This window comes from Rhineura floridana, chromosome 1 (genome assembly GCF_030035675.1).
Source record: "Rhineura floridana isolate rRhiFlo1 chromosome 1, rRhiFlo1.hap2, whole genome shotgun sequence".
In the NCBI taxonomy this organism is placed as follows: domain Eukaryota; kingdom Metazoa; phylum Chordata; class Lepidosauria; order Squamata; family Rhineuridae; genus Rhineura; species Rhineura floridana.
Genome location: NC_084480.1, coordinates 257654764 through 257679209, shown reverse-complemented (window position 1 = coordinate 257679209; position 24446 = coordinate 257654764). Strand labels below are relative to the sequence as shown.

The window sequence follows — 24446 nt, the reverse complement described above, 5'->3', positions numbered from 1 at the left end:
CCATGCTGAGATTGTGAGGGTTGGAAGGTCTTAAGTCAGGGGTAGCGAATCCTTTTCTTTTTCTTTTTGGTCTGAGGGCTGCATTCGACCTTGGGCAACCCCATGGTCTGTCATGTAGACTCTTACATATACACATACACAGAACACATGCAGGAAAAAAAGCCACAGGCAGTCTCTCTCTTCAGCTGATCCATGCAGATTAACTGAAGAGAGGTTTATTGTTTCCTCTTCACAAATCAAATGATCAGTCTGATGACTGGGGAAGGTGTGATTTGCATCCCATCAGGGGGCGGGGCTCCACCCATCCCTGTAGACACACTTGATTAATATTCGCCATTGCTGCTTAAGATGGAAGAAAAAATTCTTGGAGTGCTGGTTCAGACCCCCGAAGTGGGAGTTGCCCATCCCTTGCTTAAGTAGTATTCACAACCCCCTAGATTAGGATTTATCTACACCTTTAAAAAAATGAATTGGTACAATATTCCTGAGACTGTACCATTTCCAAGTGCAGATGAGACACTATAACTGAATGCTCCCCTGTATAAATACCTTTCTGTCTATTCAATGCCAGCATATCAGGTAGGCCAGTCATTCATTCTCTAGACTTTTCCCTAATGTTCTAGTTTTCTATGTACTCGGTTTCTTTTGGGGGGGGGGATGTCATTCAAAGAAGCAGTCTTCCTCTCACATTACAAGCATCTCCAATCTCAAGAGAGTAATTTCACAATTCTTCTTCAACTATAATTCACCTCCCCAAGCTGTCTAAAACTAGGCTTTTGCCTGCCCTCCTATTTCTGAAAAGTTTTCTTGTCCACTAAAGAGGACTTTACTTTTCCGCCTCCTTTGTAACACACTTTATACCTTATTGTTCTGAAATGGTGGTGTATCTCATTTTCTTTCCATTAAAAAAAAATCCCAGTGTTCTGCAAATTTCCTGGCTGCCTGCTTCTCTTGAAAAAGCCCCATGGAAGGGAGGTACCTCATGATATCTTCCCTGGGCATTAATTGAAGCAAAGAAGCCTGGCTACTCAATGAGATCAAAGTGCTCATGGATTTTGCTTTTAAAGGGAAGTTCTCATTTTTATTTATTTATTTATTATTAAATGGATATCCCCTCCTTTCTTCTACCTTAAAAAAACTTTGTGCAGAGATTTCTTTAAATGTAAACAGATTTCTCTTTTTAAAAATAGCACAAGCACAATTGGCAGCCTCCCCACTTTCCCGTGCTTACAGGAAAGCCCAGCCAAGGGGTTTTCAGGAAGTGCTTACACCCAGGGAGGCTGCAGAATGCAGATCACTGGAGACATTATCTGCAGGATGAAAGAATGGACACATAAAATTTCTGAACTACTTCAAATATAAAGTAAATGCCCCCCAAATCCTGCACCCTATCTATGAGAATTTCACCAACATTTTCTCTCTCCTTGATTTTTTTAAAAATATTTCTTAATAATTCATAGAAAAATGGTAACAAAACAAAAACACTGAAGATATGTTCAGCATGGCACCAATGCAGCCACACTTTTAATGAGACAGGATGAAAATAAGTAGTACAAATAAAGCAGGCATTTCTACCTTTTTACAGTGTTCTCTACTCTCTGTTGAGAATTGTTTAAGTGTAGATATTTAAATGTGCTCTAACAATAAATAAGACTGAAAGATCTACTGATGAGGGAGGGATATAAAAAAAGAAAGGAGAAATCTGATAGTTTTCCACTTGGCATTTGCTGTGATTGCAGCAAAAGTTCCAGCAAATTTATATTAGTCTGAATAAAAAAGCCATGCTGTGAACATGGGATCCATCCTCCTATGAGCACAAGGGGCTATTTCTCCATGACTATATTTGATTGTTGTGTACATCTGTGAACTCATGGAAACCCCATCTGCACTCGTTACAGATTTTCTGGGCTGAATTAGGTATATTCTCACTAACCCAACTCCCTTGCACATCAGAAGAAAGCCTTAGCCAGTATCTTCATATTCAGATCAACAAATATGTATTGTCTTCCAACCAAGCCTCTTTGGTAGAGTAAATGAGGCCAGATTCCCAACTGTCAGATGTGTTTCCTGACATGTTTGGATCTGTGATTTAATTTGAGATGACTTTGACTGTTTTATGGAATTTGTTTGCTGTTGTCTCCTGCCTTGTGAGTAGCTGGTATTTTGTCAGTGACAGGAAATCTGCACTATTTATGGTTTTTGCACTATAAAGCTACTGCATCCCCATTGCATGGCATCTTCTCCTCAGCCATCTGTCAGAGAGGTCTGGCATTTTATGTGAATGTTGGTCAGGCAGACTTAACCCAAGTTTTTTTTTATTATGAAAAATGTCAGCAACTACAGTGTTTAGCATTTTACTTTACAGTGATCATTAAACTTGATTACCTGTAGCTCTGTTTCATGGCTGTACTTATATATTAGCTATTGAGCCAAAAAAATAAGGATAATAATGGTGACAATGCACTCATGTCTTGGAAAGTTCAGCTGGCAGGGACACAGTTAATATCTTGGATTTTTGTAAGGTTTATTAATGCTGATATAAAAATGTATTTGACAGTATACAGATAGCATAAGATGTTGTGGTTACTAAGTTATTATCCAGGATAAGCTGTACTGTCAAATTCAGGGCTTAAAACTATCGCAGGAGATTAAACTATTTACAAAAAAGGGGCAGAAAGATATAACCAAAGCATCTTAGTATATGAACATATTAGTATTTACTTTCCATAAGTATAATAAAGCATATATCTCTTTAAACTGAAGGATTGAAAATGTGGACTTTGTCTTACAAGAGGAACAAATGCAAGAGTTTCTAATTTGTGCATACATAGGCAATTGGCCTGATTGTTTTCAACTTTTAAAAAGGAGCTATCATAAACTGATTTTCTAGGCCTGTGACTAAGCATCATGCAGGCATTACATTTCCTGGCTTGTGTTTTGAAAATGTGTAAGAAGCAGCATATATTACTACAGCTTGAGCAAATTATGTCAAAATAAGCTGTTCTTCAAGGAATGATCCGGTCCACAGGATTTCCTTTGGATGCTGCTGTCTATGTTAAGCTAAAGTTTCCAAATGAAACTATACCTGATATCTACAGTCATGACTGCATGCCACTGAGATATTTGCTGACTGTAAAAAGTCTGAGGAACATTTGGTCCGCTTTTTGATTGGGCAATGCCTAGGCAATGTTCAAAACTCCCTCCCCTCTGTGACTGACCAGCTGAGTTGGTTGCGAAGTAGGTATTTAGGCCAGAGATATTTAGACAATCTGACATGTCCAGGCTCAGGCATGGGATATTATCAAACTGCAAGTTAGTCATCCAAGAAGAGAAATAGGATGCACATGGACTTACTTGTCTCTCCATTTCCAGGCATTGATTATTTTTACTCCACAAATATTTAAAGAAATCTCTGGAATAATTAATCCAGGATAACTATTATTGTATGCCTGATATGTAATATGTAGTGCTTTGGAGTTCTGCATGAAGTGGTTCTACGCTAAGGAGAGAGAGAGACCAAAAACACTATTCCATATGTCACCCATCCATGCCCAAACAGAATTTGGCTGTCTACTGAATCTCTCTGTTAGTTAATGGCTGCTGCTCCTTCTTTTCAAAAATAGGAGAGTAGTCCACAAAAACAAACAAACTTTTTTTCTCCCTGCCTGGGCTATCTGGTGAAGAGGAACTCAGGAACTGCTCTGTCCGAATCAGTACGAATGAACAGGCAACAATTTAGGGAAACTATTACCATAGTAGGTTCTTGCCTCCCCTGAAGTCCGTTGAGTTGAGTGTGGAACAAACACAATCAGGGGATCCAACACAGTCCTTCAGTTCTTCCTCTGCATTGTAAGGTCTTTGGAGGGGCATTTGATTTGTGCAGGGGGCAGAAGTCCTAACTTGTGTGGAGACCCTTGTACAACTTCCAACTTAACTGGTAGAGTTCTCTTTACAGATGTTCATTTAAGATGGTGAGAGAAACATGACTCACACAATATATTCAGATATGTGTCAGAGTTTGGCCTTAGTGCAGAATAAGGGCCAACATGAAGAATAACAATTTGTATTTCCTTGTTACTCTGCCCAGTCCCCAGTGGAGCTCTCTATTTCAGGGAGGACACAATCTGGCCCTCTTCTTTACAATAAACCTTTTAAAAGATCTTTATAATTTAAGCTCCATTTGAGATAAAGGAAGATTGCCACTGATGTATAAAAGGGCCGTGACAAATGTTTTCCTTGGGTGTGATATGTGCATTTGTTTCCCCTCCCCCTCCAATACAGATGTTGTAATATTGCTAGAGTGTGGGGGAAGGATGAAATGTAATAATAATGCTGTTGATGAGCTAAGCAGTGAATTAATGCTTTTATCTGAAAGAGGATCATAGTTCTCTGTAAAAGTGAAATGATCAAGGAGATTTAAAGCTAAACTTTAAAAAAATAAAATCAGATTTAGTACATAGAGTTTAAATTTAAGAAGCATCTTATTCAAATTCTGCTTACTGTGTTTAACCATAGAAACATGGAAAGAGCACTATGGAGGTATCTGTTAAGTCTGCCTAAGAATTAAACATTAACAGGTGTAAATCGAAAAGCTGTTTTTTTAGATTTTGATAAATTTAAATAAAAGCAGGCATTTCTACTTATCCCTTAAAAGCTCCACATGTCTTATTATGTTGCTGCCGTAAACTATTCATGTTCTAAACGTTTCTCTCTTTCCTTTTGCATATCAGGGAGCTGATATAGAAGTGGATGAAAACGGCACCCTGGATTTGAGCATGAAAAAGAACCGAAACCAAGAAAAGGGTACCCCCCTAACTTCTTTCAGTGCAACAGTCCCCACTCCTTCCTCTTCTCCCTTCAAAACAGGCAGCATTTTGGTCAATGCCACCTTCTACCAGGCGTTGTGTGAGAAGGAAGGATGGGATATGCCAATCAACTACAGCAAGAGCCAGGCAAGAAAAGAGGAGGAGAAAGAGGTATCTTTTCTGTTTGTCATTATATACCATGAAGGGGGGAAATGACATCTTTAATCTTGGATGAATTAATTTTCCAATGTCTGATTTGAGCTATAGCAGCTAATGATCCACTCTTAAACACATGTAGAAGTAAATGGCATTAGAAATGTAAGAAGGCATTCCTCCCTGTATTGTTTGCATGCAGCACTGTTTCTGTCCTGCTGCAGTTTGTCTTCTCAAAATTATGTTTTTGTTGCAGTGTCCACTGTGAATGTAATTAACTATGTAAACCATGCTGTCATTATATTATTCCACCCCATTCATTTTAAAGCAAAGGAAACACAATAGAAATGTTAAAAATGTAATCAGTTACATATCGTTTGCAGACTGAAAGCATCAACAACAGCAAAAACTGATTATGTTCACTGGATTGATTTCCGTTCTGTACATGGGATGAATAAGTGAACATTGGCAATTTCTGCTCCCTTTTCCGTTTTTGGAATGGTGCCATTTTCCCTAAGTGGCGCCTTTCATTTTGGTGGGAGTGAGCATGATGCAGTGGTGTAGGTGAGTGATTCAGCTAGTGAGGATTTTTCTTACCCAGCTGAAAGATGCTTGCAGAAATAGGGATTTCAGAAGATGTGCACTTAAGACTTTTATGAAAATCAGTGAAGCTGCAATCCTGTACCCACTTACCTGGGAATAAATCCCAATGAACTCAATGGTACTTACTTATGAGTAGACACATATAGGATTGCATTGTAAAGCATGCATTCTAGAAAGTGTGGCCAGTATTCCTGGAAACTAGCATCACATTTTGGCAGCCAGTTTCTATAGGGAGTGGAGAAAACATTTTAAATCCGTTTAAAAAAAATAGAAATGGCTGCATGGGATTTTTCCAGCTCTGTACATATGATAAAATCAATATATAATCTGGATTTCATGTTTATACTGTATGCACTCAAAATTAAATGTCTTTCCATGCTTTGTGTCTGATATACTATTCATTCATATTCTCTGTATTTCATGATTTATCAATTTCCTAGCAGTTTCTCAGCAGTTGTTCTTGAAGTTCTTTCAAAGGCTTTTCTTTTTTTGCTCTGGAAACTTAACATTAAATCTTTGTATTTAAAATACTGTGATTCAATCTCAACGCTTTGACTGCACATGTCTTATGAATATGATATAGAGGGTTGTTCTATCCTTGATGATATCTGACTAAGCCTTAAGCAGAGTAGATCCACTTACATCATTGCTAAGCCAATAGATTTCAGTGGATGTACTCTGAGCATGCCTTGGTTGAATATAAGCCATAAATAAAGTCACCTTTTCAGTTCCTTGCCATCAACCACACTGGTATTCATTACACAGTGGTAATTCATTATACAATGGTCACTGTAGAGACTACAACGGATCCAAACTCAGAGGAAGGCAATGGTAAACCACCTCTGAATACCTCTTACCACAAAGACCCTATGAACAGAGTATCCAAAATGCAACACAAGATAGTGCTGCAAGATGAGACCCCCAGGTCAGAAGGCACTCACCAAGCTACTGGGGAAGAACAAAGGACAAGGACAAGTAGCGCTGTGACTAATGACACAACTGGGTCAAAGCCGAAAGGAAGCCCAGAGGCTGATGTGCACAGATGCAAAAGGAGAGTCTGGAGTTGTACAACACACACAATAGGAACATAGAATGTGAGAAGCATGAACCAGGGAAAGTTAGAAATTGTCAAGCAACAAGTAGAACGTATCAACATTACAATACTTGGCATGAGCAAATTAAAATGGACAAGAATGGGCCAGGCAACTACAAAATATTTTATGCAGGAAATGAGAAATTAAGAAGGAATGGGGTTGCTTTAATACTGAGAGGTGATGTAGCAAAAGCAATTAGGAGCTACAACACAAGGTCTATGTGAGTGATATCAATGAGATTAAACAGGATACCTATTAACATAATCATCATCCAAGTCTATGCTCCAACGGCAAACGCAGAGGGATTTGAGAGATTTTACACAGAAGTACAGGAAGAAATTGATCACACACTAAAACAAGATGTGCTCATAATCATGGGGGACTAGCGTTGCCAGGTTCAGGGCCTAAGACTGATCCTGTATCTTTAGGAGAAGAGAAAGTCAGCCAAACGCAGGTGTTCTTGCAACACTGTAATGAGAAAAACCACAAGGTGGAATTCTCCCTTCCCCCTGCACAACTTTTAAAGATACAGAAGACCTCTTGGAGGCCCGGGGAGGACTGGAATGCAAAAGTAGGGAACAGAGAAGAACTAGGAATTGTGGGAAAATGGGGCTTAGGAGACAGAAATGAAGCAGGAGAAAGACTTATTGAATTCTGTGAAGGCAATAATTTGTTTTTTTGCAAACACATTTTTTGAGCAACTGAAAAGACTGTACATGCGGACATCACCAAATGGTCAATATAGGAATCAAATTGATTATATAATTAGTAGCAGAAAATTGAGAAGTTCCATACTTTCTGTGAAAACAATACCAGGAGCAGACTGTGGTACAGATCATGAAGTAGTTGTATTGAAAATCAGAGTAAAGCTAAAGAAGAACAAAGCAATCCTAATGCCAAAATGCAATTTAAATAACATCCCAGAATAATTTAAAGGTCAAATAAGCTTTAAACTTAGTTGACAGAGAACCAGATGAACTATGGATTGAAGTCAGAGACATTATCAGGGAAGAATGCAAAAAGACAATACCTCTACTTAAAAAGAGAGAAAGACCTCAATGGAGGATTGAAGAAACTCTTAAAATGGTTAAGGAGAGAAGGAAAGCAAAAGCAAAAACAGATAGAAACAGTTAGAACCCTAAATGCAACAATACAACAACTAGTACGCAGAGCATGGCCACTGGATTGGGCTGAAGGGAGTTGTAGTTCAAAAAAGTAACTTTTCCAAGCTCTATAAGTACGTAGGGACAAAGAGAACTATTACAATAGTTATTGTATAGAAATAGAAGAGGACAACAAAATGGGTAGAACAAGAGCCCTATTCGAAAAGATTAGAGAAATTAAAGGGAAATTTAAACCAAGAGTAGGGATGCTGAATTATCAACAAGGAAACACACTGACTGACCGAGATGAAATAAAAGCAAGATGGAAGCAATACACTGAAGAACTCTATAAAAGAGATGCCAAGATGACAGATTCATTCATTGAGGAACCGTATGATGAAGAACCAGAAATTTTAGAATGTGAGGTGAAAGCTGCTCTTTAAATACTTGGAAGAAATAAATCACCAGGAACAGATGGCATACCAATAGAGTAACTACTGAGACTGAATCTGTCCACATTCTGACAAAAAAGTGTTAAGAAATATGGAAAACTAAACAATGGCCCACAGACTGGAAGCGTTCAATAAACATCCTAATTCCAAAGAAAGGGGATCCCAGGGAATGCAGTAATTATCGAACTATTGCCTTAATATCCCATGCAAGTAAAGTAATGCTCAAGATCCTACAACAAAGGCTCTTACCATATATGGAGCAGGAAATGCCAGACATCCAAGCTGGATTTAGAAAGGGAAGAGGCACCAGAGATCATATCGCAAACATATGCTGGATAATGGAACGGACCAAGGAATTTCAGAAGAAAATCACCTTCTGCTTTATAGACTACAGCAAACCCTTTGACTGTGTATATCATGAAAAACTATGGAATGCTTTAAAAGAAATGGGGGTGTCACAGCATCTGGTTGTCCTGATGTGCAACCTATACTCTGGACAAGAGGCTACTGTAAGGACAGAATATGGAGAAACCGATTGGTTCTCAATCAGAAACGGTGTGAGACGGGTGCATTTTATCACCCTATTTATTTAATCTATGTGCAGAAGTTATCATGCGGAATGTGGGATTGGACCGAGATGAAGGAGGTGTGAAAACTGGAGGGAGAAATATCAATAATTTAAGATATGCAGATGATACCATACTACTAGCAGAAACCAGTAATGATTTGAAATGAATGCTGATGAAAGTTAGAGGAAAGCACAAAAGCAGGACTGCAGCTGAATGTCAAAAAGACAAAAGTAATGACAACAGAAGATTTATGTAACTTTACAGTTGTCAATGAGGACACTGAACTTGTCAAGGATTATCAATATTTCAGCACAGTCATTAACCAAAATGGCGACCATAGTCAAGAAATCAGAAGAAGGCTAGGACTGGGGAGGGCAGCTCTGAGAAATCTAGAAAAGGTCCTCAAATGCAAAGATGTATAACTGAGCAGTAAAGTCAGGATCATTCAGACCATGGTATTCTCAATCTCTATGTATGGATGTGAAAGTTGAACAGTGAAAAAAGCGGGAAGAGAAAAATCAACTCATTTGCAATGTGGTGTTGGAGGAGAGCTTTGTGCATACCATAGACTGCAAAAAAGACAAATAATTGGGTGTTAGAACAAATGAAACCAGAATTGTCACTAGGAGCTAAAATGATGAAACTGAGGTTATACTTTGGACACATAATGAGAAGACATGATTCACTAGAAAAGACAATAATGCTGGGAAAAACAGAAGGGAGTAGAAAAAGAGGAAGACCAAAGAAGGACTGGATTGATTCCACAGACCTGAACTTACAAAATATGAATACATAGATAGATGCTCTTGGAGGTCATTGATTCATAGGGTCACCATAAGTCGTAATCGACTTGAAGACACACAACAACAACAACAACACCACAGTGGTCAAGACCCTGTCTAGGACTAGGATTTGTGAAGTACTGAGTTTCTAGATGTATGGATTTTGAGCTATGGTGAAACTACATGAGAAAGTAGCACGTTCATGTCTTTTTATTGCAGCCCTGCCTAATCATATGCAAAATGGGATGGTGGTGCACTTGCAATGCAATGGGAAATGCTGAACCCTCTGCCCGCTGCTCATCAGCATCCTGCAGTTTATTCCCCCAAGGCCCTTTTTTCCCAGCATGGTTCTGACATTACAAGTGAACCTGGCTGAGGAGAGGCTGTAGAGGCAAGTAATGGGTGGGAGGCACTGCCTGTGCAGCCCCATTTCACTTCACATTGCTCCTACATTGCCTGCTATGCAGAAACCTGGTACAGATTGCTGCATGTTTAAAGACACAGATCTGCTGCTGCTGTCAAGTGTAGCTTGACCTGAAGGCAATTTTCAAGTTCAGCCATTGAAGAAATCAAGCATATTTTTTTAAAAAAATAAGCCACATCCCATTTACTTATATCTGTTTCTCACAAAGACACTCAAACAGAACATCAATATGCATGTCAGCATGGCACATCAATTTGGCTTGCGATAGAGACTGAATAGGAAACAAAAATGCAGCTGTGGTCCCATGCCCACCCCTTCATAAATAAGACAAATGTTTACATAAAGTAATTCATTGTTTGTAAGAGAAACTGTACTAAATTATAATTTAAAACCTGGTGATTTCCTTGATTTTTGTTATGCTGTTTTCATTTATGTGTTTATTGACCGTTGGCAGTATGTTTTTTTGCTTGCTTGTTTGCTTTCTTTCTTCCTCCCTCTATCTTTTTGGCCATGTTTTCCATATGAACATTGTTGCCAGACCTAGGCATAGTGGAGGTTTATTTGGACTTGCTCTTATGATGAAAAATCAGCATTGAACCCTAATATGCCAACTGAGTAACACTTTGACAAAATAACAGGAATCCACACAGTTTATTCAGATTTATATATCCTTATAACTTAGGAACAGTGCACACCAAATGGATGCCAGGTGGAATCTATATTAATTTTTTTCCCCATGATGGTGTCATGTTGGAGCAAACTGTTTGTAGTCACAATGCATACAATTGGGGTTTTATCTCTATGACAGTGCAAACTTTGGGAGAGAAAGGTCTGCAGTAACACAGAACAAAACTCTATTAGTGAAGTGCTACACACCAGTAGGGAAACATAGGAAGATTGCCTTATAGTTGTGACACAATTGCTCATATTTCAGTTCCAGATTATCACCTAGCTCAATACCGTCTGCACCAGTGGCAGTGCCTCCCAGATGTTTAGGGCTTTACATCACATCAGTCCCAGCAAGCATGGTCAATAGTCAGGAATGATGGAAGCTGTAACGAAGAGCACCTTGACTACTGGGGTTTACACTGATAGCATTGGCTCTCCAGGGTTTCATACAGGGGTATTTCCCAACCCTACTTGGAGATGCTATGAACAGAACCTGGAACCTTCTGAGTGGAAAGTATTTCTCTACCACTGAGCCATGGGTATTCCGCCAAATATTGTGTGCCTTCATGGTAATCATTATGTGTGTGTCTTCTAGTCCTAAGCGACCTCAAGGGTGCTGGGTTTCTTTAAAATCAAACTTGTGGTGAAGTGGCACTCTTAGGAGGGAAGCTCCCATGTCTGAGCATCTTGCTTGAAAATGTTAGGCAACAGGGCCCAGGGAAAGATGGTAGGCCTACAGGAGACTAGCTAGAATATGCAATACACTACTAGATATTATCAGAGGTCTACGTATGAGCCATGAGGATAAAACCACTCACGGGTTATAAGACAGCTTGTGGAATTCTGAGAGCAAAGGACTAATGGCGACCCTATGAATCAGCAACCTCCAATAGCATCTGTTATAATCCACCCAGTTCAGATCTTGTAAGTCCAGGTCTGTGGCTTCTTTTATGGCATCATTTTAGCTTCTAATGATAGTTCTGGTTTAATTTATTCTAACACCCAAATATTTGTCTTTTTCACGGTCCTTGGTATCTGCAAAGCTCTCCTCCAACACCACATTTCAAATGAGTTGATTTTTCTCTTATCTGCTTTTTTCACTGTCCAACTTTCAGATCCATACATAGAGATTGGAAATACCATTGTCTTAATGATCCTGACTTTGGTGTTCAGTGATACATCTTCGCATTTGATGACCTTTTCTAGTTCTCTCATAGCTGTATACCTCATATTGCAAATAGGGGCATTAAAGCTTAGAGAATGTGGCTTGTCTAAGATCACCAAAGGTTCCTTCAGATGACCTGTTTATTGAATATTCATCCTGATTTGCTTGCACAAAGCTTATGCAGAGGTTAGACAATACCCACTCTTTATTGAGCATTTCTTCTAATTTGTTCAGAGTTTATACGACAGTGAGCATCCATCCTAATTTGCTTGCACAACAGTTATACATATTCCTATTAATGAGTCATTTATCCCACAATTTTTACTGCATTTCTTCATCACATTCCTAACTGCAAAAAGTTTGTTGTAGGTGTTTTTTTAAAGTAGATTTTGAGTAGCGGAGCACTTAAATACACTTCAGTTGCACAAACATAAATATCTTGTATGCAGCTGAATCCCTCTTGAGGTCCCCTGTTGAGTTCATGGCAGAGTTGAGGTTCAAACTGGAGACTTCCTGGTTTGTAGCTGAGCCTCTTAGCTACAACACTCATATCTCATAAAAATATATTACATCCTTTTTGACAATGCTTATCTCTAAGCTAGGGATGAACCTCTAGGTAAGCAATGTATTGAAGAACTGAAGTGGCTGAAGGTACTTTGTGTCCTGCAACTAAGTAGTTTATGCAATGTGGATGGAGTTTCCTATGCCATTTGCCTAGAGTGCCCTTATGCGTTCCTCTAGAAGTAACATGACCCATCAGTAGAACAGAGATTTTTATGTTGGCATCATAGGCAAGGATGACAGGCTGTGAGAAGAACAATGGAAGCATAGCTAGGATGCAACTGTGCCAGAATGTTTGTCTTCATTGATCTTGGGCTCACAGCAGAAGGAAAGAAAACTGTCTCTACATATAGCATGTTCAAGGAATGCAAATAAATGAATCTGGTACTTTTTGACTTGTATGATTTTGTCCATGATTCATGTCCAAGAAATATTTGCTGCAAATAACACCGGATGTTGGCAGGAGTCTCAGAAACTTTTAAAATTGTACGGATGTAACTTGTCCCTGGGTTAAAAAAAAATTATTGTATCTCTTTCTAATTTATTATCTTTTTCATATGCACAACAGTTGGTCAATTTTGCTGGTCATTTCTAGAAAATATTATCTCTCTTGCACACTGAGAAATGGCCTGTCCAGATGCCCCTTTTTTAAAAAAAATCCTGAATTTGGAAGAGGCTCATACTCTTTCCAAAAGGAAAGTGCTGAGAACTGACTGGAGCTGTCAGTTTAGTTCAACTGTCAGTTCTCCAAAGACTTCAGGGTTTAAAATGTTGAAAGTGCCAGATGCTATTATCTGTTATTCGTGTTGTCATTATGTTCTGGTCTTTGCAGAAATCAATATAAACGTCCATCTGCACATTAATGGAATTTCATTCATTTGTGTTTGTCGTCCTGTGTGCACACAGGAATATGCACGTTGACAGGGATCCAACAAACTTGAAATGAGTTGAGCTTCCCCACCCCCATCACCAACACACGCCTACAATACAGTTTGGCACACCATATTGGAAACAATCGGGGGGTTCAGCATTTACTTACATTTCTCCCCCTACACTTAAGATAAAGAGCTCTTACCTGGAATTAACCTTGTTCTCAGTGGCACTATACTTCTCTGAATCAACGGAATGTTTCCCAATAGTCAACACTAGAGCTGTGTGTGAATGGCTTCTCAAAATTCTCCATCCTATTTATGAGCAGAGAAACTGAGGGAGCCATTTCACAGACTTTCTTGGGGGCTGGGGTCACTATTAGTGGTGGCAATAGAACAGCTTCTTTCTTTTTCCAAAGGCTTTGTCATATATTTTTTGCAGCTGTTGCTGCAAGCAGCAGCAGCAGAAAATATGTTGGCAGCTTGCCCACCATTTTTCATCCTGCTCAGTGCCTCAGACCTGGTATTATTATGAGGTGTGGGAGAAAAAGGGTGGGCATCACACACAAAAAAGTGGAGAACTTTCAGATAAAATTCTACTTAGCAGCCTTTTTTCTAGGGGGGCATGTAGGAAAGAAAAATCTCAAAATTGTTCTCAGAAATATCTTCTCTCTTCTGAGAAATGTCAGCTCAGCTTTATTCAGCACTGTATAGAAGATAGCAACACTTCAGAATAATATTCTCTTCTGTAATTTCAGAAAGATCCTGTGAGCTGTCCTGAAAATCTGGGGGAAAAAAAATACTCAGATATCTCGGTCCCTAGTCCAAAATCCAAGCTCCATTCAAGAGATCTCAAAAAGGAACTGATCACGTGAGTCTGTCATAAAATATTTTATGATTTTCCTTCTTGTCTTCTGTGGGTTTGAGAACTCTACACATTGCTGATTTTTCTGAGTTTAGAAAAGTTGGTCCTCATGGCTATTATATACTACAGAGCAATGCATGCCATTCCTGTTTAGTGCCTGACTTGAACTCTGAGCAGATTTAGAGCAATATTCTCCTTTGTTTTTTGCTCATGCCATAGGATTCTCTGGGATATGATCACTTGATAAGCAGGTCACCTCCATGCTGCAAAGGGTTGGATCATACGAGTAATTGCCTATTTGTTGTAGCCGAAGAGAATCTGCAGGCAGGCCTGTTTGTATGCCACAATCCTGTGGGAGCACAAAACAATGACAGAATGTGTAACTGGTTGCAAGATTTCATTTTGCTCAAGAAGAGCCTGTTATCTAATAGAGAAGTCCTTTAGGCACACCCCCTAATCAGGTTCTGTTTAGCAGGTTTCATAGGATCAATATACAATTAAATTAATAGTTACTATTCTCTATCATTCTCTATTGTCTTTTATTTCATTCATTCATCACCAAATACTTTGATGTCAGTTCTATATCTGATATTTGCCTTATGGATTTAGAGGCATTCCTCCAGATATTACAGTTCCCATGGGCCAAATTTGCTTTGACACCATATACCTCAGTATGAGTCTAAAGACTGCTCACCATCTTGCATTCACATTTATGGTTTAGCTTTGCCTTTTTAAAAAACAAAAATGTTGATGAAGTTAACAGAAGGAAAAGCAATCATTTCCCCCCAGTAACATTTTAAAGATCTGTTGCTATGTGATATTAATTCCAAGGATTCACACAACTATTTACCGCATTAATAGCTGAACATAAATTCTTCTCTCTGTAGTTAAAACAACTCCAAGCCTTGTATGGGATTTTAAAGCATCCGTAATACTTGCTTTGCTGGCTGCATGCTGATGTGCACCCAAAATGTGCTTGGCTGTAGAATTTAATTCAAAAACACTTAAGAATTGCTATATAAAGAGTCTAAAGGTAACACTGAGGGCAGAGAACATTTACTAAATATTCTCTGACAGAATAGGCAGTTTGGTGAGCAATACAGATGGCTCCATCATGAGGAAGTACCTATAACGACAATAGCAATTGTAAAGAAAAATTCTACCTCTGAGGTTCAATTACAATAAACTTTCTTCATTATAAATATAGATTACATATTTTAAAATATTAATAGCCTCTCTGGTGATTATATTATACTGAAGCAGCTATATGACTCAGAATGAAATAAGTTGTCTAAATGATATACTACTACTGAAAAGAATATTGGGTATTCTGTGTCTATTCTCAGAAGATGACACTTTTGTATAGTCTAGGGCCCCCAGGTTGGCCAACTTTCAGCCCTTGCCTCCTCATAAAACAGAGACATTGGCCCAGTTCAGACATAACAATCATGGTCTTAATAAATCATGGTTTATTAAGCCAAGAATTAGTATTGCCTATGCCCCCTGCCATCCTTCCTTCACATGCTCAGCTTGGCAGCAGATATTGTATCTTATTAAACCACAGTTTCCCATTATTTTTAACTAAGTAACTAACACTTAAAGCCTGTTTACAAACCAGAATATAAAACCAGGATCAGATTGTTATTTCATATCCTGGTTTGTAAACAGAGATAAAACTTGGATGTAATGGAAAACTGTAGTTTTACAAACTGGAGTAGACAAGCTGAAGCTAGGTATGTAAGGTGAGGAGCAAGGACAGAATGCATAGGCACGCTGCTCTTCCTTAGTTTAATAAACCATGGTTTGTTAGATTAAGGTCCACTGCTTTTGGAGGACTCAGGCCATCTAAATCAGGAGGTCACACCAGCCTTTAATGCCACATATAATATGAATATATAGTATGGGGATAGAAATCTAGATCCATACACACAACCTTTCCAATTTTTTTTACATTGAATCAATCTTTTGCTCCTGAAAAAAGCTGCCTGTGGCTATATAGGAGTTCTGAGATAACTGCTGAACTAGTTAAGTGCTTTTAAAAATATATGAAAGCTGAATAGTTACAGCATTTATACATGCAATCAGATCTGCTTTCAGAGTTGACCTCTATATCCCAAATCTCATGACGACATTTAAATATACACACAAATACAAAACATGACTACACTTCTGGAATGGCTACCTCTCTGAATCAACACATTTATTATTATGGGCTTTTGTAAGCAGAAACATACGGTACTTATGGATGTCACATATAAAAATATGCATATTCTGATTATTTGACTTATGCACAAACTTTGGTCATTTAAGATCTATGGAAAATATGATGGCTTCTGTTTCCATAAAATTAACCAAATTTGGTACAGTTCATACTACTGCTAGGCCTTTCTAATTCCTGCACCCTGTTTTGTAGGCACAGACATTGGGGGTCATTTCACCAGATAATTCCAGGGCCAGGAGAATTCTCTGACAGTTTCTCAGGCATAAGGCTCACTGTTGGTTTATTGCATTTATATCCCACCTTTTCTCCAAGGAGCTCAAGGTGGCATACATGGTTCTCCCCCTCCACTTTTAATCCCCACAAACATGTGAGGTAGATTAGGCTGAGAGGCAGTGACTGGCCCAAGACCACCCAGTGAACTTCATGGCTGAATGAGGCAGTGGCAGTAGCCCAACTTCTTTTTTGGTTTTCTTTCTTTCGCAACTACTACAAGTGGCAACAGTGGCAGCAATTGTGTTAGGTACCTGGCCACCATTTTTCATCCTCCCCAATATCCCAGACCTCGTGCCATTACAGGCATTATGGTGGTAGAGGAGAAATGGCAGTCACCACCACTACTCCAAAAATGTTGGAGAATATTCAGAGAAAATTCTGCAGCATTGTCTTCTTTTCTAGAGGGGTGAGAAGAAACATCTCAGAAATTCTTGGAGAAAAATGTCTTCTGAGAAATATCAGCTCAGCTCTAGTTCATACTCATCTTCATTCTCATAATATGATAGAGGTGATCATAAAAAGGTACTATTTTGAAAAGAACCATTTCAGATAATCATAAGGACAGTTCACACATGCGAGCAATGTCTTTCTACCCCTCTGCACACTATTGTGTATGCAGTGCACTTGGGAAAATGTTAGCATGAATTGTGGGTTGTAACGTGACAGTCATTTTCTTGTTTGCAATGGCATGAAGAAAAATTGATGCAATCACTGTGGGTATTTTCCACCTTGATTCACAGTAACACACTAACATTTATTGGTACAGTAGAGTACCTGCATTCATAACCACAGGCGGGGAATACAGTAGATGGAAGGCCCCTCATGTGGGAACCAGTTCTTAGTATACTTATCACACAGTTAAATAAGAGAGATCTACTACAACTGTATGTTTGTGTGTGCACATTTCCCCTTCATTTTATTTCCTTAGGTGTCCAACGCCAGGATGCGATGGCAGTGGTCATGTGACAGGAAACTACGCATCACACCGCAGGTAAAAAAAAGTGAGCACAATTAATAACAAATGGCAGGCATGATGTTATGGATTTTTAGATTTATTTATTTCATTTATGAAACTCTTCCCATAAAATACCTAGAAGCAATTTTACAAAAACAATGCATGTATAAACAGTTTTCAAGTGTAATACAGATACAGACTGGGATAAAAATCTCCATTGAAAAGGCTTGTTGGAAATAGAAGGTCTTCAGTAGGTGCCAAAAAGATAACAGAGGTGGTGCATTGTACAGAACTGACCTCCCGATGAAATGGTATTTGCAACCACTGTCACCCCCTTTTAAGTGTCTCCCGACTCATACATTCATGTTGGCTTAGGGCATACGGACTTGACAAAATGTGTTTGTGTAGATCAGCCTTTCCCAACTACTGCGTCCCCAGATGTTGTTGGACTACAACTCCCATCAGCCCCAGCCAGCATAGCCAATGGTCAGGGATGATGGGAACTGTAGTCCAGCAACATCTGGGGACCCAAAGGTTGGGAAAGGCTGGTCTAGATAATGGCTAGTATTGATTTGTGGTGAGAGTGGAATCAGGAACTTGCCACCTCATATTCATTCAACTACCACAATACAATAGTCCTTCTAATACAACACCAAACATACGTTCATGTAAACAACTGCTGCAGGACTACATAGGAAACAATATTTTTAGAGAGAACCATCTATAACCTCATATTTGTTGATGCTAATTAACTTTTACAATTCCATAACTGATGATACCAACAAACAGTTAACTGGTTTTCTTTAAGTGTAGTTTCCTTAAGATCAAAAAGAGAATATCCTGGAAGCCTGAAATGTTAAAATGAAATTGGTGGCCACCTGGGTTAAATGGACCTCAGTTGCAATTCAGCAATACCAGTGTTGTGCAGACTTTTCCACTATTTTCTGTGGTACATCTGCTTGCTCTTTTCAGTAATAGCAACTGAACTAAGGTTTACCAGGTGAACCATAGTCCAACACAGCATCCATGCTTTATTTTATTGCAGTGGCCTCCTGGTCCTCCAGCTTCTGTGAAAACAGGGCTGAAGAACACTTGGAGAACTTGGTCCAGACTATAGAACTTGTGTGAAGGAACCCTAAAGCATTTCTTCCCAGTGTTTAGTTGAAAATAGTTATTCACACAGCACATAACTGAACTATGGAATGTGCTCCCACAAGAGGCAGTGATGGCCACCAACTTGGGTGGCTTTGAAAGAGGATAAGAAATATTTGTGGAGGATAAGGATATTAGTGGCTGCTAGCCATGATGGCTATGCTCTGTCTTCATAGCTGGAGGCAAAATACTTTCAAATACCAGTTGCTGGGAACTGCAAGAGGGGAGAGTGCTCTTGTGCTCAGGTCTTGCTTGCGGGCTTCCCATAGGCATCTGGTTGGCCACTGTGAGAACAGGATGCTGGACTAGATGAGCTACTGACCTCATCCAGCAGGCTTTTCTTATGTTCTTATTCAAGACCAAGTATGTCAGGAAGAAAAATAGTGCTCAATGTGTCCACCTCAATGTAGGCAAGATTCCTGCCACTTAACAAGGGGAATTTTTGAGTCTGTGTCTGAATTTTTGGTATCAGGAAAATGTGCTGTTTTTACACTGCGATGCATTAAGGATGTCAAAATGGGAAGCCATCCTATGCGTTATGCCAAATCTGCCAGTGCAGGACAGGCTACGTGCCAACTTTCACTTCCTTCGGGTATTCATCAGCCTAGACCTTTTGCCTTAGTGTCGTTTCCTAAATCTGCATAGAGAGGGTTTAGTTGTGGAGCGTGTATGGTTAGTTTCCATAGAAATGATGCAGTTTTATCAAAATCCTCACTCTCGTATCCTTCCTTTACACTCTTCTCTCCCAGCCATTGATTCAGATGGCATTCCATTAAACTAGGGAACAGCAATGGCCCCACATGCTCTTGTCTTCCTTGCAACAGTTTTTTGTTGGCCATTATACTTTATTAGTAGTAATCTGTTGTACTGTTAACTGATAGTAAAAAATAAAGGAAACTTTGTTGAACCTTTAACGCTATGTAAGTAAGTGATTGCATTAACTTTAGATTCCAACCCCCACCCTTTTTATTAGTTTGACTATGAGCAGTGCCAGTTCTAGATATTAGGGCAGCCATTGCCAACCTGGTGCCCTCCAGCTGTTGTTGGACTACAGTTCCCATTTGCCCTGGGAGTTACAGTCCAACAACAGCTGGAGGGCACCAGGTTGGTGAAGGCTGCATTAAGGCATTCTGGGTAGGAAGGACTGGCTACAGTCCTACATTCTTCCTACATTCTGTGCCCTTTCAGAGTTTATAGTACTGTTTCCCTCCCCTTCCACCATGACTGTCTCTCCTGTCCCCAGTATAAGTACCTCACAGCTGCGCCATCTCATCCTTTATCCTCCTCTCCACTATGTGTAACTATATTGATGCCTGAGTATCAGGTCTAGAATATAAATATCTTGCTCATGAACTATATGTACCATAACTCTAGAAATGCCTTCAGAAGGCATTTCTTCTCCCCCAGAAGTATCCAGCAAGTTCCTACATTTGTGCACAACTGAGAAAGGTGGAAAGCAGATTGCCCATGCCCTTGGCCTGAAAACTGCACATGGGTCAACAGAACTGGTTTCTGAGCAAATAGTATATTGTTATCAAAAGTACAGCAGCCTTAAATTTGCTGGTTCTGATCTGTTTACAAGCCATTGCTCTTTGGGCTGTTGTTAATTTATTAGGTAAATATTTTAATACAGTGTTTTATTTTAATTTCGTTGTTTTTTCATGAGGTATATTCAAGGAAGCCTATTTCACGTCTGTTTTTCCTAGTGTTTCCGGCTGCCCGTTAGCTGACAAGACCTTGAAATCCTTGATGGCTGCTAACTCTCAAGAGCTTAAGTGAGTATTAGTACCAAAGATGAGCAAGGGATTGATTGCTGTTCTCTTCTTACATATTTTACCTGCTTCAAAACTCAGTTTGCTTGTTTAGCAACAGGAACCTTTAAGTACAGACATCTCCAACACCCTCTAGAATGCTCTAGTCCAGTTCCAACATGAGGTGTTGGTCATAGACACTTAGTGGAACCTGGTAATGGTGGCAAAAGATGGCATGTAACCAGTCATAGGGACACAAGATTTGAAAAGCTGGTGAAAGACAGAGAGTTATACCTTTGCTTCCTTATGCTGTGTCTGAACACAGGGCAAGAGCACAGAGATCCTTAGCTCCAGTCCAAAATAAAAGTAAGAAAGAAAAGACCTACCATGGCCATAGCAAGGCTTTTCTAAGACAGGAGCCACTGAAAGTGGGAGTGCAGAAAAATAGCACTCAGAGTTCCAGACCCCAATCAGGAGATGTTTATCACAGAAAGACCCTTTTCTGAAATCACATGGTTAAGGTTTTGGAGGTGCAAGAGTTGGTATCCAGCCACGAGCTCCACATATATAACACAGCCTTTGGGAAAAAATATTTCAGGGGTTCTAAGAAAGTTATAGCCTTTGATTGCAAAGACTCGCAAAAGAGTAGAGTGATGCTGGAAAGGTGATTTCCAGATATTATTTTATTTATTTATTTATTTTATTTAATTTAATTTATATACCGCCCTAAGCCAAAAAGGCTCTCTGGGCAGTGTACATCAGAAATAAAACAAGCACAATATATAAATACAATAGATATAACAGAATCAAAAAACAAACAAACAAGCAAGGAACCAAACTACACCAAAATACAACAATAAGGCAATACTGTTAAAATACACTATAAAATACACATAAGATACAGTTTAAAATGCCTGGGAGTATAAAAAAGTTTTCACCTGGTGCCGAAAAGATAGCAGCGTCGGCGCCAGGCGCACCTCGTCGGAAAGACTATTCCACAGTTCGGGGGCCACCACTGACAAGGCCCTAGTTCTAGTCATTACTCTCCAAGCTTCTCGATGGGATGGTACTCGGAGGAGAGCCTTAGATGTTGAGCGCAGTGTATGGGTAGGTTCGTATTGGGAGAGGTGTTCCACCAGGTATTGCGGTCCCATGCCATGTAGGGCTTTATAGGTCAAAACCTGCACTTTGAATTTAGCCTGGAAACAAATAGGAAGCCAGTGCAGACGGGCCAGAACAGGTGTTATATGGGCGGACCTTTTGGTCCGCGTCAATAATCTGGCCGCTGCATTCTGGACTAACTGTAGTTTCCGAACTGTCTTCAAGGGCAGCCCAACGTAGAGCGCATTGCAGTAGTCCAATCTAGAAGTTACCAGAGCATGAATAACTGAGGCGAGGTCATCACTGTCCAGATAGGGACGTAGCTGGGCTACCAATCGAAGATGGTAAAAAGCATTCCGTGCCACCGAGGCCACCTGGGCCTCGAGAGACAAGGAAGGATCGAAAAGAACTCCCAAGCTACGAACCTGTTCCTTCAAGGGGAGTGTAACCCCATCAAGAACAGGATGAACATCCACCATCTGGGCAGTGAAGGCACTCACCAACAGCGTCTCGGTCTTGTCTGGATTGAGCTTCAGTTTGTTCGCTCCCATCCAGTCCATTATCGCGGCCAGGCAATGGTTTAGCACGTTAACAGCCTCACCTGAAGAGGATGAAAAGGAGAAGTAGAGTTGCGTGTCATCAGCGTACTGATGACAACGCACCCCAAAACTCCTGATGACCGCACCCAGCGGCTTCATGTAGATGTTAAAAAGCATGGGGGACAGTACCGATCCCTGCAGGACTCCACAATGGAGAGTCCAGGGTGTCGAGCAATGTTCCCCAAGCACTACCTTCTGGCGACGACCCAGAAAAAGATATTATTTTCTTCTTTCTGCTTAACATAGCAGAAGAATCTAGGCTTTTGGTGATATGGTGGTACTTTGGTTAGGCCAGGATTAGATCAGGAATCAGGTAAAGACTAGGTGTTAACCGTCTTCCTGGGTCCTACACTTATATATACAGAGAGTGGATATTTCTTTGTCCATTTTAACTTATAGCTGTCCTAATTTGATAGGTGCTTACTAGCTCACTTTCCCAGACCCTGGAGCCAAGGTGTACATGAGGGGACACACAAAATGGTGGTGGAATATTGCTCTTCAGTAGCAAGAGGGAGGCATTAGCAGCTTTGCAAGAGTATTTTAAAAGTTTATGGAAAACCATGGGAGGACCCTTAAAACAACCCAATGAGGACTGAGCAAACTTAGTGAGTATGAAATGCTGAGTGAGGTTTGGATGGAGGAAGGAGACGGGAAACGAGAGGAAAACGGAATGAAATTAATGGAAATCTGAACTGTAGTATGCTGCACTTCAACATTTGTTACCAGTCCCATAGCTAACTCTTTTTCCAAGTGCACCATCCATGTTAAAGAAGGAGGAATCAACAGGCTTGGGGAAGCCCAAGGTATTCAAAAGTACTAAAAGGGTTAGGGAAAATACTTTATGGTGAGACTCCCCCCCCAAAAAAAAAATCCCAGTGAAGACAGAGCATGTTCAGTGGTCACAGAACACAAGAGTGTGTGGGTCAAAAACCAGGAAAGTGGGTGGGGAATGAAATGGAGCAGGAACCCTGAACAGGATCACTCCACACTGCAGTATTTTGTTACAGTCCCACTTGTAGGATTCTGTTCCTCTGCCACTATGATCCACATCTGTCCAGTTTGTCCCCTTCCACTTATGGAGCCCTGCCTGTGTAAGAATCATAGTCCCTTCTTACTGGTGCAAGGCTGCTGGTTTTGCACCAGAAGAATTGAGCTGCCCTGGCTAAGGGAATTTGGGGGCAGTCCTATCCCACCCAGCATGTGTAAATCAAGGGGGAGAATCATACAGTTTGTCAGGTCTTAAAGAAGATGCATCTAAATGTTGGGAAAGAAAATATTCTGATATTTTAAAAGCCAGCTGGAAATACCAAGTCTTGCAAGAAAGCTGGATCTCACAAAATACCCAGTCTGGTTTTTAGATCAAAAGTACTTGGGCTAAGCTTTCAAATGTGAGTGTTTATCCAAACCAAGCCAGCAAATCTTTCCTTTTTATCCATTGCCACTAGACATACCCCTCTGCATGTGATTAAGGCAAGCATTAAATCAGATGAGTCCATATATTGTAGAGAAATGTCACAAACAAAAGAGTAGCTATGCAGGTTCTTAAGGAGGCTTGGGCAATCTGGGCATCTGGCCTTATTATTGAAGAGGAAGGTTGGCAGGCAGTCACCCAGTTATCATTGGGAGCATTTTGGCTGATGAAGATGCTTGGATAAAGTATGGTCAAGGCTTCCAAAAATGCTTGACAGAATTCTGTGTTCATGTGGTGTAGCTTTAAAAAGTGCAACAAATACAGAACTGGTACTAATTTGTTGTGAGGAATGCAAACATGCTTCCTCTTAGAGACCTAATCATATTTTCCATGTATAGGTATTTCAAATGCAGCTTCTTGGGGGGAAAGTGATTGTTTTCACTCTTACTAGTGCATTGGTTGCAATAGTGAATATTACATATAATGTTGTTGTGCCACTGAAACCTATGAGATACTGCCTGTGAAATTGTTACTGATAAGTTGCACATAAGAACATAAGAAGAGCCTGCTGGATCAGGCCAGTGGCCCATCTAGTCCAGCATCCTGTTCTCACAGTGGCCAACCAGGTGCCTGGGGGAAGCTCGCAAGCAGGACCCGAGTGCAAGAACACTCTCCCCTCCTGAGGCTTCCGGCAACTGGTTTTCAGAAACATGCTGCCTCTGACTAGGGTGGCAGAGCACAGCCATCATGGCTAGTAGCCATTGATAGCCCTGTCCTCCATGAATTTGTCTAATCTTCTTTTAAAGCCGTCCAAGCTGGTGGCCCTTACTGCATCTTGTGGGAGCAAATTCCATAGTTTAACTATGCGC

The 24446-nt window shown here is 40.0% G+C and overlaps 1 protein-coding gene across 1 annotated transcript in view; it reads left to right on the top strand.

The window, feature by feature from the left end:
* Positions 1-24446, top strand: part of ST18 (ST18 C2H2C-type zinc finger transcription factor) — a 188115-nt gene that overhangs the window by 144850 nt on the left and 18819 nt on the right. The window contains exons 11-14 of the mRNA XM_061600648.1: positions 4731-4976; positions 14008-14120; positions 17537-17599; positions 20422-20490. Coding sequence (XP_061456632.1) covers positions 4731-4976; positions 14008-14120; positions 17537-17599; positions 20422-20490 — 491 coding nt within the window. The remainder of the gene's footprint in view (positions 1-4730; positions 4977-14007; positions 14121-17536; positions 17600-20421; positions 20491-24446) is intronic.